Source organism: Crocodylus siamensis, chromosome 1, assembly GCF_052110815.1.
Source record: "Crocodylus siamensis isolate JL-2025a chromosome 1, ASM5211081v1, whole genome shotgun sequence".
NCBI classification, from domain to species: domain Eukaryota; kingdom Metazoa; phylum Chordata; order Crocodylia; family Crocodylidae; genus Crocodylus; species Crocodylus siamensis.
Genome location: NC_143395.1, coordinates 180351963 through 180367231, shown reverse-complemented (window position 1 = coordinate 180367231; position 15269 = coordinate 180351963). Strand labels below are relative to the sequence as shown.

The window sequence follows — 15269 nt, the reverse complement described above, 5'->3', positions numbered from 1 at the left end:
GGGGAAGAGGCTAGTAGGCTGGTAGTGAGGAGCACTGGCAGGACTGGGGAGGCTATGACTTGGAAGTGAGAGGCACTGGAAGAGGCGCGGGGACTGGGTTGGGAGTACCTGGCACTGGTAAGACTAGGAGGCTGTAGGTTGGGGGGGAATGAGGGGTATCAGCAGGGGTGGGTGGGGGGCTGTGTTGGAAGTGAGGGGCAATGGCATGGGTAGGGCACTAGCATATCAGGGCTGCCAAGCTCTACAAAGCAGCGGGGGAGGACAGTTGCACCTGGACCCACATCCAGGTGAACAAAGGGGACAGGAGGAGCTGATTTTCCTTGATTAAAAAAGAAAGAAAAAAGAAATCAAACACCAAAATATACAGGTATTTAGAATTTATTTTATTATAACGACTGAGGCACTGGTAGGCTTTAAAATTGCAAATATATCAATAAAACATTGTTTTAAATTTATACCTATACATATAGTGGCATTTTATTATCATCATGGAAAAATTCGGATTTCAGGGGTTTGAATCAGAGAGTTTAAGGTTTTTAATCAGAGAATTTGCAGTTTTTAAACACAGAAAACCAGGATCCTTGCTCAGCACTTTAGCTAAGTATTGCTGCATTAAGCAAGCTACCTAACACATAATTTTAATTATGGAAATAATCAGTTATTCATCTAAATATTTCAGTACTCCTATAGTTTGTACATTCAGTTAGTGACAACTGTCATATAAAAATATCCCTTACATTTCACAAATGACTTTGGATGATGAACAGCACATATTAATTCTCCAGGTCCTCACGAATTCTGATAAAAGGTATGCAAGTATTGATTAAGGATACGTTGAATGATTCTGATTTCTTAACAAAGGTGTGTGAAATATGGGAGAATTTTTTATATATATCACTAACATAGCTAACCAATTGCTTGGCATTAAAACATAATTTAAATTAGATTTTTTTCCCCTACAGTTTCAAAACAATGAAAATCTTTGGGAATTAAGAGATTAAGTGTCCATAAATTTGAGTCACCTAGACATTACTGCAAAATGTATCCTAAATTTTGTTTAAACACCAAACTGGCATTGTTTTTTCTTAAGGAAATAGCCTATCCAAGTTACATAGCCCGTTTCAAATGATTTTTAATACAATTACACAATATAGTTTCACAATAATTTTTAATAATTACTTAGTTCACCATTTTCTTTCAGCCCCCTCTTTTCATTAAGCCAAGTACAAAATTGAAAGGGCCAAAATTCAAGATACAGTATACACTGTGATGACATTTACGACGATTTGAAAGATTAAATCAATTTACTACAAAGACAGGTCAACTAATGAAAAAATGATGTATAAGCTATCCCTTTTTTTTAAAACCAGAGCATACTTTTCAAAGAGTATGATCTAAAACTGTATTAAGTGAAAGTTAAGCCTATGCCTTTAAAAATTAATGAGATTCCAAGATCCTAATAATCGTTCTCTTTAAATTGTTTTCTTGTCAAATTTTGATCAGAAAGTAGAAGCTTATTTCAATTGACACTTTAAAAAACTGTTTTAAAAAAGGACTGCTATTCCAATTAAAATCCTTTGCTGATACAAGAGGTTGATGCTTCACTAGTAAAAACCAAACACAACAATAGTAAATGAATTCCATCATGAATATGAACCATGGGTAGGAACGGTACATTGATATAAAATGTTACGTATGTTTTTGAAATACATTCTACTCTTCAGTTTCTGTTAATTTCTGCAGCAGAGGGAGTTGCATCCAACTGTAGTTGCAGCTCTTTTCTGCTGGACTGACATGCTGAGAAAGTCTCAGGAAACTGTTCTGATTTAAGTGCATCTCAAAGACTCTTTCACATATTCTTTCATTTAGAGCTTGGCTTTTTCCTTTTCCTGCCCCATCACATCCATAGTCTTAGAAAACAACCAAGAATGCAAATGATTATCTACCCTATCCCCCAGGAAACTGAGCACCACAACTTATACTCTTAGCCCCTACCACTTTAAAACAGCAGGAAGCCTGAGGTTACCCAAGAATCAGAAGGTCCAACATACCAGCTGTTTACTGTCATTCAGCCAACCTGGAGTTAAATATGACCTGCTCTAAATGTCTTAGCAGTTATATTCACAACAAATTCCCCAACAAAAAACCCAGCAAATGTGTTTAAAGTATATATGCACTAATGAAACTCACAATGCAGCTGGTTCTGAAGATCCCTATAGGAACATGTATGCAAAAAGCATCATAATTCTTTATGGTAATGCATGTATACTGACTTTATTACCCAGTATTTTAGGATGCCTTTTTAAAAAGGAGGGTACTTAATATGACCTGAACTGAAAATGATGCTCCATTGACTGAGCCAAATATTAATGGGAAGGAATCCTTATAGAAGAACCTGAAGCTTTACCTCACTTTGGGCACATGTACACAAGATGCTACAGCAATGTAGCATCAGCAGGCACAAACCATGCTATGCCACCATAGTGACACACTCCCTTGCTATAGTGCGTTGCTACAGCAACATACAGGCTAAAAATAACTGCACTGTTGGCACAGTGCAGTAACAGCTATTACTGTGCTGTCATTTAGTACTTCCTTTAATACTTCCTTTACTAAATGACAGTACTTCCTAAAGGAAGTACTAAATGATGTTGCTGTAACAACGGTGCCATAGGGGCACATGTAGATGAGCCCTTTTGTTTCCCAGAAAAGTAAATAGTCATATGACTTCTGATACAGAGCTCACAAAAGTAGTTGTGAATAAAGTACACATATTATGTACACTGTTTTGACGCCATTGTGACTCACAATATACTAGGAGCTCATGTATTATGGGGCAAAGACCAGAATTACAGCTGGAACTACAGCAGGAACAATTAACTTAGCAGAAAACTCAAGCTTCTTCATGATGAGGCAAACTAATAGACAGCTTTAATTAATGTTTATTATTCTCTGGGATTATCAAGAGAGGATCTCTGCTATATTAAAATAGCAAGTTGGATTTTCTTACAAAATTCAGAAAGAAAACAGCAAAACAGACACAGTGGTTTGGGTATAAAGGTTAAAATTACTTTTATACCCAAATGGTAAAGGTTGCTAGAATCTGACAAGGTGTAATACCTGGCTGGAAGTGATACAGAGGGAGTATTGATAAAGGACTATGTCCTGAATGTGCTTGGCTGGAAGCTAGACAATTCATGAAGTAGGGACTAGAGTGTGGTCTAGATCTTTTGTCTTATTCCTGACACCTCTCTCTTTTTTAAGAACATTACAATAGAGGAAAAGTCCTAGTAGCATACGTCTGCTTAGAACAGAAATGAATGTTTTTCCTTTCACAATACTTGTCTTCTTTTAAAGACAGTCACCTTTTTATAACAAAGGGATGAAGTCTTAATTTTCTCTGCAATAGTGGAAGCACTAACTTAAGCCAAAAACAATCCTTTGCCTACCTCTGCAAAGGCTTCCTATCAAGCCAGCATTTTCTCCTGCGAGGACCAGATGCAGCAACCTCCAGAATTCATCAGCATATTCTCCAAGCTGATTGAAATGAGTTGCTAAAGATGCGAAGCATTATTTTACTGTTTCTTCTATAAAGTTCTAAACTCCCCATGGCCCAAGATGTTAACACTGCCACTAGATTGTTGGGCAGGGCCACAAATGAACAACTTTAAATGAACCAAGCATGCTATTACATTTTGGGCAAATTATTTTGCTATCCCTTCACCAGACATTACCAATGGTATAGTTCCACAAGTGTTCTGCTACAATATGGTTTTCAACATATCAAAATTATCATCAATGAACTCAGTAATTGAACTATGCTCATCAAAGTTCCTGTTTCTCTCCAACAATCACAGTAGAGTCAGAGCTGACAGGAACTTTGTCAGTTCCAACAAAAAGAGATTCAAAGGCAGCTTCCTGCTCCTCTAACGTGTCAACAGCGGTGGCTCCTCTAACAGATGATGTGTTGGTAAAAGCTGGCTGTTGTTCTGTCATCCTTTCCACTTCTGCTGTTTTTCTACCTCTTCTTTTACCCAATATTTTGATGTAATTAGCTGGTACAAGTCCTGTTGTCTGACCATCAACACTAGCCAAAAGCCAGCCACGTATTTTTGGCTGTTGTTCTAATAAGAAAATACAACTCATGATTACAAATTTGAGATATGCTATAGTTAAACAGCTAAGACAGAAAAAAATTAGAAATCTCAGCAGACATACAATATCAGACATCTGTATATGTGATTCAAAGGTTAATCTATAGAAATATGGAACACACATGAGACACGCTGTTATTTTTCATGCGACTTATTGTTGAATAAAATGATACAAACAATTAAAATTAAAAAGTGATATTTAAATATAGAGTAGAAGTTTATTTATTAAAATTGTACCACCTATTACTGATGTTTGAGAATGTGTAAACTTGTTACTACACTACAGTTCAGAATCTAAATTAGGAACATCCCTTTCCCATACGAGGTATTTTCTGCGCAGGAGAAAAAGCTACTTTGTTAGGATTTTTAAATATCATTCTGTTTTGTAAACAACTAAATGCAATACCCAACAAATCAAGGGCTTTATGGCCTAGATGTACAGGAAAATAAATTGGACTTTCCCTCCAAAACTGGTTGGGAGTTGGGGAACAGGGACATATATTAAGCCTGGCAGCTTCTGAGACAGTGGAAGCACCCAGCTTTGATTCCTGCTGCACAGTGTATTATTGTTCAGACAGCTGAAGGAGTTAATTGACTTAATGGCTTATTTTGTTTTGCTCCCGATGTGTTACCAACTGTCTCATCTTTTTAATGGTCTTGATATTCAACTAGTCAAGCTAACCCTTGTTAGGGCAATTTTGCTGTCTGCTAGCTGCTCCTGGTCTTTCTCCTCCTATTTCACAGCTGTTTCTATGCTCTTTTCTTCATCTTTCTTTCCAGAATCATAGACTCACCCACTGGGACCAGTCAGCAGCAGCTAGGGTTTGAGATTTAGTTAAGCAGGAAAGGAAGGATGAGTTAGCTAAAGATTAGCCCCCGTCCTTGCAGCCAGACACTAGAAAAGTCTTTTTTTTCTTTTTTCTGCTTTTCAAAATAAGGTGTGTGTTAGGTTCAGGAGTGTGAGTTACATGAGAAAATATGGTACAGGTACTACCCCTGGTTAATGCTATTTCACTTAGTGCTATTTTGCTGTAACACTTGTTTTACATTGACACCCGATTCCACCTAGTGCTCAGTGAGTTTCATTATAATGCTCACAGGAATCATACAGCTGGCAGCAAGTTTCACTTAATGCTATTCCACTTAACACTGTTTTTCAGGAACCAATTAAGAGCGCTACATGGGGGTTGCCTGTATTTGTATTTATTTACTGGATTCAGTGTGATATATTTATGCAACAACTATCCTCCTTCAGATGGCATAGTTTTCTCAGTGATTACTGTATCAAAGTATTCAAACTCTGCTCTCAGATGTACGAGTGCAGTTTCCTTTGAAGTCAGAAGTCAAACAGATATTAGAATATAGAATACACATCAGCTCATCACATAGGGAATATGCAAATTATGTTAGGGGCATATCTTTGGATAAATGTTTCTAAAGTGCTCTGAAAATGCAAGTGCAGCAAAAGGCAAAAATCCATTTGGGCAGGGGCTCTAGTAATGCAACATGGCCACTAAGATTCTATTAGGAGTAGAACAATTGGTGAAGGGGCATTGTATAAGTAATGTTAGAACATTCCCCAAAATGAGTGGTCATAATAGCCAAAACCAACTCGATAAAATTGAGTGTACTGCTTAACTAGTGCTTCTGGACAATCACTGGAATGCTGTCTCATGTCAGCTGATACAAGCCAAGCCTTGCTCATTTTTTAGAGCTGTCAATGTGACCTTATTTACAACATCATTAGAAAATAAATACCCAACAAATCAAAACTTTACCTTTGGGGGCTAATTTTAGCATGTCACCAGCATGGAAAGAAATTTCTTCTTCTGAAACCGTGCTGAAGTCGTATTCTGCTTTTCCTACTACATGATCATCTTCTCCACTTGCCCAGTTACTAGACACTGTTTTACACAATAAGCATTAAAAGGCAATCTAATCTGGATTTTTAACTATTTCTCACATAGGAACAGATTACCTTCCCCAGAGTATATCTATCCTAAATATGACAAATCCCTTGGCATTTGTGTAATACCTACCAACTTAAAAATAAGTATACAGAACTGCAATAAAAATGTTTATGGCACTATACAAGTGACCAACATTTTCAAATTTTGGGTGCTTTAAGTTGGGTCCCCAAATGTGGATTTAGAAGTATAACTGTAAACTACTTTGTTTCAGCAGAGCTGAGCTGTCATCCCAATATCTAGATGAAAATCCTACCTAAGTTTTTTTCCCCCACATTCACTAAACCACACTTCATTTGTACAGTGTTCTATTGTAATAACTAGTTGGGCCTCAGTACTAGAGGAGTTTCACACAAAAATCTGATTCTGCAGCTGTGTGCATGGAGTAGTGGTCAAGCCAGCTCTTTATTTTTATCCTCCTAAATAGAATTTTTGGACAAAGAATGAAAAGGAGCAAACATGGCATGAATGAGGATTCAACAGTAAACTTCCTTCATAATGGAATTATCTATCTCTGTTTAATTCCGCCCTTTTTCCTACCACTTTATAACTGGTTTGTTATAAGAACATTCTGTCATCTCCAATCCCTTTGCTCTGACAATCTCCGTTACCTGTTTCTTCATCGCTGTACGTAGACAGCAACTTCCAGATGAGATAGGGACCTCCAAGAATAACAGCAAAGAATAGAAAAATGGGCCACGATTTTGCTGAGCTGGCTGCCCTGTCTTCAGAGGTAATGCAAGCCACTGTTCCTTTGCTTTCAGCCCACAGATCCTCATTCTCAGAGCTCTTCCGCAGACCCAAAAGCCTCTGCAGCCGCCTATAGAAGTATCTTATAGTTCTCACTAATGCAAAAGCTGAGAACACCTTGGTGAAGTGTATTTTCAGTCGGGAGAAGTGATTGGCTACATCCAAAACGGCCCTGAAACTGTTATAAACAGCTGAAAAAGTAGCATCCATCATCATACTGACAGAAGCAAATGCATGTACAATGCTTTCAATAGACTGAAACGCACCTCTGCTGCTCTCTTCAGCTTGCTGAACAAACCTGCTGGGAGGTATATCATCTACACGAAACCGATTATAGCCCAAACCACCATATCCACAACTGTAAGGACTGTAGCTTCCGTAAAAAGAGTTTCCATATGTTCCATAGCTTGGAGAAAAAGAGTTGCTGTATGCAGGCCTGAAAGTGTTCAGGCTGCGGTTTCCTGTTTGCTGTGACGGTCTTGGCAAAATAGGCGGTGCTACTCGTGTAAGCGCAGGCTGTCCAGGCCTGATTGGCAAGCCAGCACTCAAGTCAGCAGACCTAAATAAATTCAGAGATCCAAGATCAGTACACATGCATTACCTTATTGACTACACACACACCCAGCACCAATAAAATATATTGGACATTGGCAGCCAAACAGCACTCATGTTGAACAATGGTTGGGAAATTAAGAGTTTGGCCCATGCTTTTTTATGCAAAAAGCATCATGGGATTGTTTTAACACATGATCAGAGCAGATAGGACCTATCATGTCATCTGAAACCCATGCACTCAGAGAAAGTGGTCATGTACTTTGTGTACTAACCCACATAGCATGAAGTACTGAGTCCAGACCTCCAGATCTGTCCAGACCAATGGTGCTCAATCAGCAGCCCGTGAGCCCATGTGAGGCCTTATCTTCCAGCCCACAAGGCTCCCTACAGGGCAGAAAATTTGCTGCTACAGCAGGGGTGGGCAAAATACAACCCGTGGGCTAGATCCTGCCTGTGGCTGCCCCCACATGGGGCCAAGTCTCATCCGCTCCTGCCAGGGTAGCCCGTGCTACACTCCTGCTGGCCTGGGCTCCAGCCAGCACGCAATTCCAGTGGGGCTGTTCCTAGTGCAGTTGCAACTGGCTGGGTGCTGCTGTACTCCTCTTGCCTCCCTGCAGCCGCGCTGGAAACAGCCCCGCCAGAAGCTATGCACTGACTGGGGTCCAGGCTGGGTACAGGCCAGTGGGTGTGTTTTGGATCATAGCACAGGATGCCTCAGGCAGGGCTTGGCCCCATGTGGAGTGCCACGGGGACAGCCGCTGACCAGGTGAGCTCCACTGCATGCTCCCCCACTACCTCTCCTCACTCCCAGCTGGATCCCATGCAGCCTCCTCCACCCCCTCATGCACACACGCTTCATCCGCACACCCCCTGCCAGCCCTCCTGCTCCTGAACACTGCTCCCCACCCACCCAAAGCCTCATAGGGAGTTTTGGTGAGTTGTTCCATCAGGAGGTGGAAAAGGATGCTAACCCAACCTACAGCAGCTCATCAAAACTCCCTATGTGGTCCTCAAGCCCAAACAATTGCCCACGCCTATAGTAGGGGAAGTGGTGACAGCTAAGATTCCAGACCCGTGGGCTGGATAATGTGGCTCTGCCCCACTATGTGGGGTTGGTCTGTGGCTCAAACCAGGAATGCAGGCTTGCAATTACTCACCAACCCTATGCACTGACCCTTTGTAGAATCTAGCCTGTGGTCTGGTTTGTGCCACTCCTCCAGCCCGTGAAAGTTGGGGACTGCTGGTCTAGATCCATCATATCAAACCTGATGCTTTGAGACTAACTCAATCCCTCTGCCCAGGAGATTATCCCATAAACTTTGCCATGGGCAACCACAGAATTATGTAGTGGAAAGCCACTACATAAACATACTTCCAAAAAGACAGCTAAAACAGTTTTAGTAGCAGAGGGAGATATGAAAAAAAGGCTAAAAAACTCCTTGTCATCTACCTAGTGAGCCCAGGCACCACTCTGTTGTCATATTGATGGAGCAGGACTGGGGATGAAGGTAGCCACTGCTGGCAGAAAAATGAATTACAGAGAAGTGACACCCACCCACCAAAAACAATAGTCTTCTGTCCCTTTAAGCACCCTAGGGCTGCCAAGGCTGCCTGCCCCCCTGCAGCAGGGCTGGGAACCTACCCAGGGAGAATTATAGTATCATACAGAAGTTGGGCCTGCAGGGACCTCCAGAGATCATCTAGACCAGTGGTTCTCAACCTTTTTGTATTGTTTGTAAACAATGATGGCCAGTCCTGATCAAGTGCCCCTCACTCCCAACCCACTGCTTCCCTCAGCCCTCAGTGTGTATGTGGAGGGCAAGAAGCCCCTCACAGGCTGGGACTCTGCCAGGCTGCAAGGGAAAAGCCACGGTTTCCCACATTTTTCTCCTTTAAAGTTTCATCATTTTTAAAGTTTGTCCAGAACCCTTTAATATATTCTTGCAACCCACTTTTGGGTTGCAACTCACAGCTTGAGAAACACTGCTCTAGTCCAAACCACTTTCCTGAGGCAGGATCATCCCAATCCAACTTGCCCCACGCAAGCCATAACCTAAGCTCTACATAAGATCACTGCCAACCCTGATGCAACACAGACCTAACGCCTAACTTGCCACAGGTAAAGCAGGGGAACCGGCAGCTGGTGTCCTGCTTGTCTGAAAAGTTGTCAACATATGCTCAAGAGGTCCTGGGTAGAGGCCCACATTCCCTGCTGCAAAGCAAAGCAAAAACCTCCTCAGTCCGACCAATCTTCCCGGAGCGAGGGGGGTGGGCTCAATGATCTTTAGAATCCCTTCTAGCCCTTCATTTCTATGATTCCTATGAATCTGACCATGAGGTAAAACTCTTCCCTGACCTCAAACATGGCAATCGGTCTGACCCAGAGCAGAGAGGCCACCTAGAAACCATTTGCTATGGCATCTTGCCATCTGTGGGGGTGGCACCGCACCTTGGGGTGTGTTCTTGCAGCAGGGCTGGCAGTCCTCTTATGCAGGGTTTAGACTACAGTTTGGACAGAAGTGTGTTGCTAGGGCCCCTCTCCTCCTCCTCATAGCGCCCACAGCCACTGGTTCCCCTCACTTGAGGGAGGCTGGGAGACCCCTACACGGGGGCCCCAGCCTCCCGGGGGGGGGGGGGCACAGAGTGTCCAGCCGCCAGTTGGCTAGCCCCGCCCCCACAACCGTCCTGGAAACCTCGGTCGCGGAGGGAGGGGCGGTGGAATCCTCGCGGGACTGGGGGGGGGCGTTCCGCCCGCGGCGCAGCACAACGGCCCTTGCCGTGGACGAGACCATTTCACGCGGGGGGGGGGGGTGGAATTTCTCCAGAGAGGCATAGGTCAGTCCACCCCGCCGCGCTGGGGAGAGGGGGCGCGGAGAAGGGCAGGCCGCACTCACTGAAAAGCCGGGGCGGCGGTGCCCGCGAGGCGCCGGTTCTCCCAGGGCTTCGGGGGGGGCGGCTGCGACGCCATGTCCTGCCTGGCGCTGAGCACAACACAGCGGAGCGCAGCGCCGCTCAGCTGCCCCCGGCTGCTGAGCGCGCGGCCCAGCCAGGCCTGACGTGGGGAGCGCCGAGCTGGCCGCCGCCGCAGGCGCTTGTGAGCAGGGCCACTCCTCTCGATCGGTGGCTCCGGCTGCCTCTGCTATGGCCTGCCCGGCGCCTGTTTCCGGGGGGCGGGGTGGGGCGGAGCGCATGCGCGCGTACCCAGGCGCGAGGGCTTCGTGGTCCTCCCGTAGCTGCGGCTTCTGCAGCCCCCGGAGGTAAGCGGCACCCCCGGGCTGGAGCGCGTTTGCGGCCGCTGCGGCGTGACCCTCGTACCCCGCCGTTCCCGCGCGCCGCGACTTGGCTGCCACGTGGCCTGTGGGGCTTAGGGCTGAAGCTTGCAGTCCCGTGAAGGCGGGTGCGGCCCAGTTGGAAGCCTGTTAAATAACCCGCGCGCGCGCGCGCGGAGACGTGCCCCCGCCTGCATAGGTGTGTATGTGCGTGCGTATAGAGGGTCGCGCGCACGCATGTACAGGTGTATGTGTGGGTGTTTACAGGCACGTGCATACATGTGGGTTTGCGTGCCTACGTATGTACATGCGTGTATGTGGCTATGCACCTACATGGAGCATCTTGAGTGACGCGTATGCACACAGGGAGTGTATCTCGAGTGACCGTTCCTTCTGCACCTACAACACATGAGGTTATCCTTATATGTATATGCATGTGTATGTGAAGATATCAAAACAAAATCCCATTTAAGATGTATAGATTTTGCTTATGTATGTCTATATGTGTGAGTTATACATGTGTGCATGTATACAGTGATGGCCTTAGGGTTGTTGGGGCCCTGGGCAAGAGTCATTTGGGGCCCTTTTGAGGCTTAATTTTGATGACCTATAAGCAAGTTGGACATTTGTTGCAAAAGTTTAGGGGCCCCTAAGGTGTGGGGCCCTGGGTAGTCACCTGGTTTGCCCTCCCCTAAGGCTGCGTATGCATGTGTGTGTGTGTGTGCATGTGCGTGTGTGTACATGTATGAACTAAAACTATACCTTCTAGGCATTATAGGACATCTGTCTGTCTCTCAACACCACAGACTTGCACTGAGTGAGGCATCAGCCCTGCTAAACAACTGTGAATGAGGCTGTAGAGTCCAATTCTTGGGTGACAGTTCCTTCAGTTTCTCATGTGATGAGTGCAGAAGGGACTACCACTCAAGAGCTGAGCTCTATGGCCACATTCAAAGATGTTCAATAAGCGGATGGCTCACTCAGTGCAGACCTGTTGTCTCAGGAGACAGGTGCCTTATAATACCTAATATGTATAACTAATAGCTAGGGGTGCACTGATAAAGATTTTCTTGGCTGATACCAACAGCCAATGATTAAGCACGCTTGCTGGCTGATGCTGATCCCATAACCAATATTTAGTGATAGTGCAAGGATTTTAAACTACTGATCTAAATGAACCTTTTTGTTTGTTTGTTTTGCATTTCACACATGAATGCACACCTGCCTGCTCTGGCCCTTGATGAGGAAGGCAGTGACCACCTTATTCCCACGCGCATCACCCTTTTGCCCTGCTCCCTGAGCTGCAGTCCTAGATGAGCAGGATGGACCCCTGTGTGGACAGCAGTGCTGGGTGCATTAGGAGCTGCAGAGCAATCTACTACCTCAGCACCACTGGGCCCCGCGCAACCAAGCTCCTGCAGCTGCCAGGGAGAAGCCATTTTTGCAAAAGTGCCTGGTGCCGGGCAGAGCAGAATATCCTTCATGTCGTGCCTTACCCCGCCAGTGTACAGCCCAGTGTCTCCATGGCAGCCCCGGTGCTTAGGTTCCTGCTGTGTGTGCAGCATTGCCATGGCAGTGGCAGTAGCAGCAGGAACCAGTAACAGTCCCTTTGTTGCTGAGCATGGCACCCGGTGACCACTTGCCAGCACCCCCTCCCACTGCTCTCTGGGACCTGTAGTATGCTGTGGGCTTGGGCTGGTGGTGGGACGTAGGGACTGGACTGCTCACCAGGGTGGTCTCGGCACGCAGCCATAGTTATTGGCTACAGTGACCAAGAAAAGCCAATAGCCAATAATGTCATGTCTCTTTTTATAGGTGCTGATCTGCTAGCCAACCAGTATATCGGTGCCCCCTAATATGCTATATAAACCCAAACGATACATCTTAAGTGTGTTTTTTTTCTTTTTACAAGAGGGAGCAATTTCTTAGGCTGATATTTTTATTGGATCAACTATGCAATTTGAATAAAATTAGACAAGCTTTTGAATGCAAGACATTTTTCACACACACACTTTGTGTGTGTGTGTGTGTGTGTGTAAAGCATGACATTTAAGGGGTATAGCTTTAGTTTGCTTTTAGATCATACACCTCTGGACAGTGCTTCTCTCTCTCTCCAGCTGTCTATAGCAGCTAACATCATGGGGACTTAACCTTGATTGAGACACCTGGGTACCATTAATATAACTGCATAATAAATATAATTGGGAAGCCTCATAAAGTGGCATTTGGGAGCGCTCTGAAACATAATTCACTTTTATATCCTTACCCAAAGAATCTCCTTTGCTTCCTTAATGCCTCCTTTCTTTCTCAGGCTAGTTGCGAGATGTCCTCCTACAGATGATGAGAAAACAGGCTTGGGCTCTTCTGTCTGTCTCTCCCTTTTCTTGATTCTTCCTTTTGTGGATGGAGGCTACTCTGGCAGCTCGAAACAGAAGTGGCTGAGCTGGAGTCAGCCAGGCTGTGGTTATGAGCTTGAGCATATTCCTTATTTGTGGCATCACTGGAAGTCCAAGTGCTCCCTTTTTTAGATATTCCAAATTCTTGAAATCCCCTTAAATTCAGATGCCCACATATAAAAGAATCATTTTAGGAGAAAAGTCGTTGTAGGAGGCTTGTAGTTTTAAGCAAGTGGCTTATTTTTAGGTGGTCATTGTTAGACTTGAAAGTCCTAAAACTCACTTTATAAACCATACTGCTGCACATGAAAAAACACAGCAGGAAAGTACTTGTATTTACAGGTACTACCCTGCTGCAGAGTTTATCAGTTTCCTGAGGCCTAATAGGGCATGTGGATGTCAAGACTTTTACTGTAGATCATATTAGGCAACGTTGCAGTAAATGTCTTGTGTAGATGCACCCAGAATGAAGAATCATAGCTCTGGAGCAAGTCTGCCTAGCTGTGTCAGTTGCTAGCCTCCAGCAAGCAGAGCCGTTTCCTCTTGGGTCAGTAGTCCTGTGCCTACATATTATATACAATTATTATAATGTGTATAATTATAATAGATAATATATTATTTAGTGGAATAGATAGACCGTAGCAAACCAATCATACTACTCTGAAGGTTTAGAACAGAGGTCTGCAACCTACAGCTCATGGACTGGATATGGCTTGTGGAGCCCTGGCTTTAGCAGGGAGCTTTCCCTGCACTATACTGCAGTCAGGGCTTTGATGGAAGGGGAGGCTTCCCTGCACCACTGTTGCAGACTTGCAGCAGGGAGAAGCAGCAGAGGTAGCCAAGTTCTAGTGCTGACTTGCCTCAGACCCAAGCTGGGTCATTTCCACATTCTCCCCCCCCAAAAAAAAGTTGCCAACCTGTGATCTAAAAGCTAAAAACTAAGGCATTGATCCCAAAGGTCCTGTTCACGTGAGTTTATCTTTCTACGGTTTGCAGTGGATGAAGTTTATTTTAGAGGAGGTTCGTTTTAAAATAGTTTCTATTCTATGAAAGTTTATGTTTAGGAGGTAAATATTAAAATTACTTACTATCTGTATTTGGCTTTTTTTTATTTAGGGTTATCCAGCATGTCTTCACTGACAGAAAAGGACAGACCTGTTGCTCAGCTGTTACTGAATACTGGCACTTGCCCACGATGTGTTTTCAGATTCTGCTGTGTGGGATCGCAGGAATCTTACAGGCATCCACACAAGGTTTCCTGTTTTGTTTTTTAATTAAAATATAAGAACATGAAGGTGTGGGGCTTTTTTACACTTCTCTTGGACTTAACCTAGTTGCACCAATATGCAACTTTATGAACGCCAGTCAGTTATTGGTGGTGTCAGTACTTGGATCTGCAGGCCTGAGAGGAAGAGGTTTAGCAGACTAAGTTAAGGTAAAATCATTGCTTCTTATCTTCTACAATGTAGCTTTATTGATAGATGAATTGGAAGCATGCCACCATTTCAGTCAGTGGGGTGTAATTGTTGAATCTGATCTTGAAAGTTGTGAATGTTTTCTCTAGGATATTGAGTAACCTTCTCCGTTTATCCATACCCCATTTTGTAATGCCGTTTTATACTAAATGTTAATACAATATGCTTCCTGGACACAAAACTGGGAGGTCACATCTCAAGACATCTGTAATATGTTTCTTCATTACAAAACAAGAAAGACTGTTATATTGCGCATAACTTAAACATTGTTTTTAGACATCTATCTGGCATCAAATTATCTCCTTTGGAAGTATATCCTAAGCATAAAGATTTCTCTTTGTGCATATGTTTTAAATTTAAACTTACCGTCATTGAAGTCTGAAAGTATCACACTGGAAATGTCATTTACTGGCCAAGTTCTTAAATGAAAATAGCATTAATAGTATCTTACAATGACATTTATAGTGGTACAACTCTGCACATATCCACTCCACTGAAATGCAGCCATCTTTATAGTAGACTGTAAACACTAACCAGCATAGATCGTTCTGCATAGTTGTTACTAGAGAGGAGCTGATTAAGAACTGTACAGCAAACTTTTATCATTATGAAAAGCACTATGGTATCTCTGTTGTCTGTAAAGACTAGAAGTTCCATACAAATTGCTATATAGGGATCACAATTTATCAGTCTGAAGAATGAA

General features: G+C 43.7%; 2 protein-coding genes across 7 annotated transcripts in view; one reads left to right on the top strand and one right to left on the bottom strand.

The window, feature by feature from the left end:
• Positions 1 to 362: 362 nt before the first annotated feature.
• On the bottom strand, positions 363 to 10558 carry PEX13 (peroxisomal biogenesis factor 13). 2 transcript variants are annotated; one of them, XM_090050151.1, is made up of 4 exons: positions 10321 to 10558; positions 6733 to 7430; positions 5933 to 6058; positions 363 to 4124 (listed from the first exon to the last, which is right to left on the bottom strand). In XM_090050151.1, the coding sequence occupies exons 1-4, from the start codon at positions 10392 to 10394 to the stop codon at positions 3826 to 3828; spliced, it is 1197 nt and encodes a 398-aa protein (XP_089906277.1). In that variant the 5' UTR covers positions 10395 to 10558; the 3' UTR covers positions 363 to 3825. The 2 variants fall into 2 exon arrangements, with proteins under 2 accessions (XP_089906277.1, XP_089906286.1); XM_090050160.1 differs by lacking the exon at positions 5933 to 6058.
• The window catches only part of PUS10 (pseudouridine synthase 10), a 58306-nt gene continuing 53279 nt past the window's right edge, over positions 10243 to 15269 (top strand). The window contains exons 1-3 of one of the 5 annotated variants that reach the window (XM_090050098.1): positions 10574 to 10683; positions 11945 to 13638; positions 14208 to 14344. In XM_090050098.1, coding sequence (XP_089906224.1) covers positions 14219 to 14344 — 126 coding nt within the window. In that variant the 5' untranslated portion in view covers positions 10574 to 10683; positions 11945 to 13638; positions 14208 to 14218. Of the gene's footprint in view, positions 10262 to 10561; positions 10684 to 10738; positions 10895 to 11944; positions 13639 to 14207; positions 14345 to 15269 lie in introns of those variants that run through there. The other 4 variants (XM_090050117.1, XM_090050138.1, XM_090050108.1 and 1 more) reach the window with 4 other exon arrangements.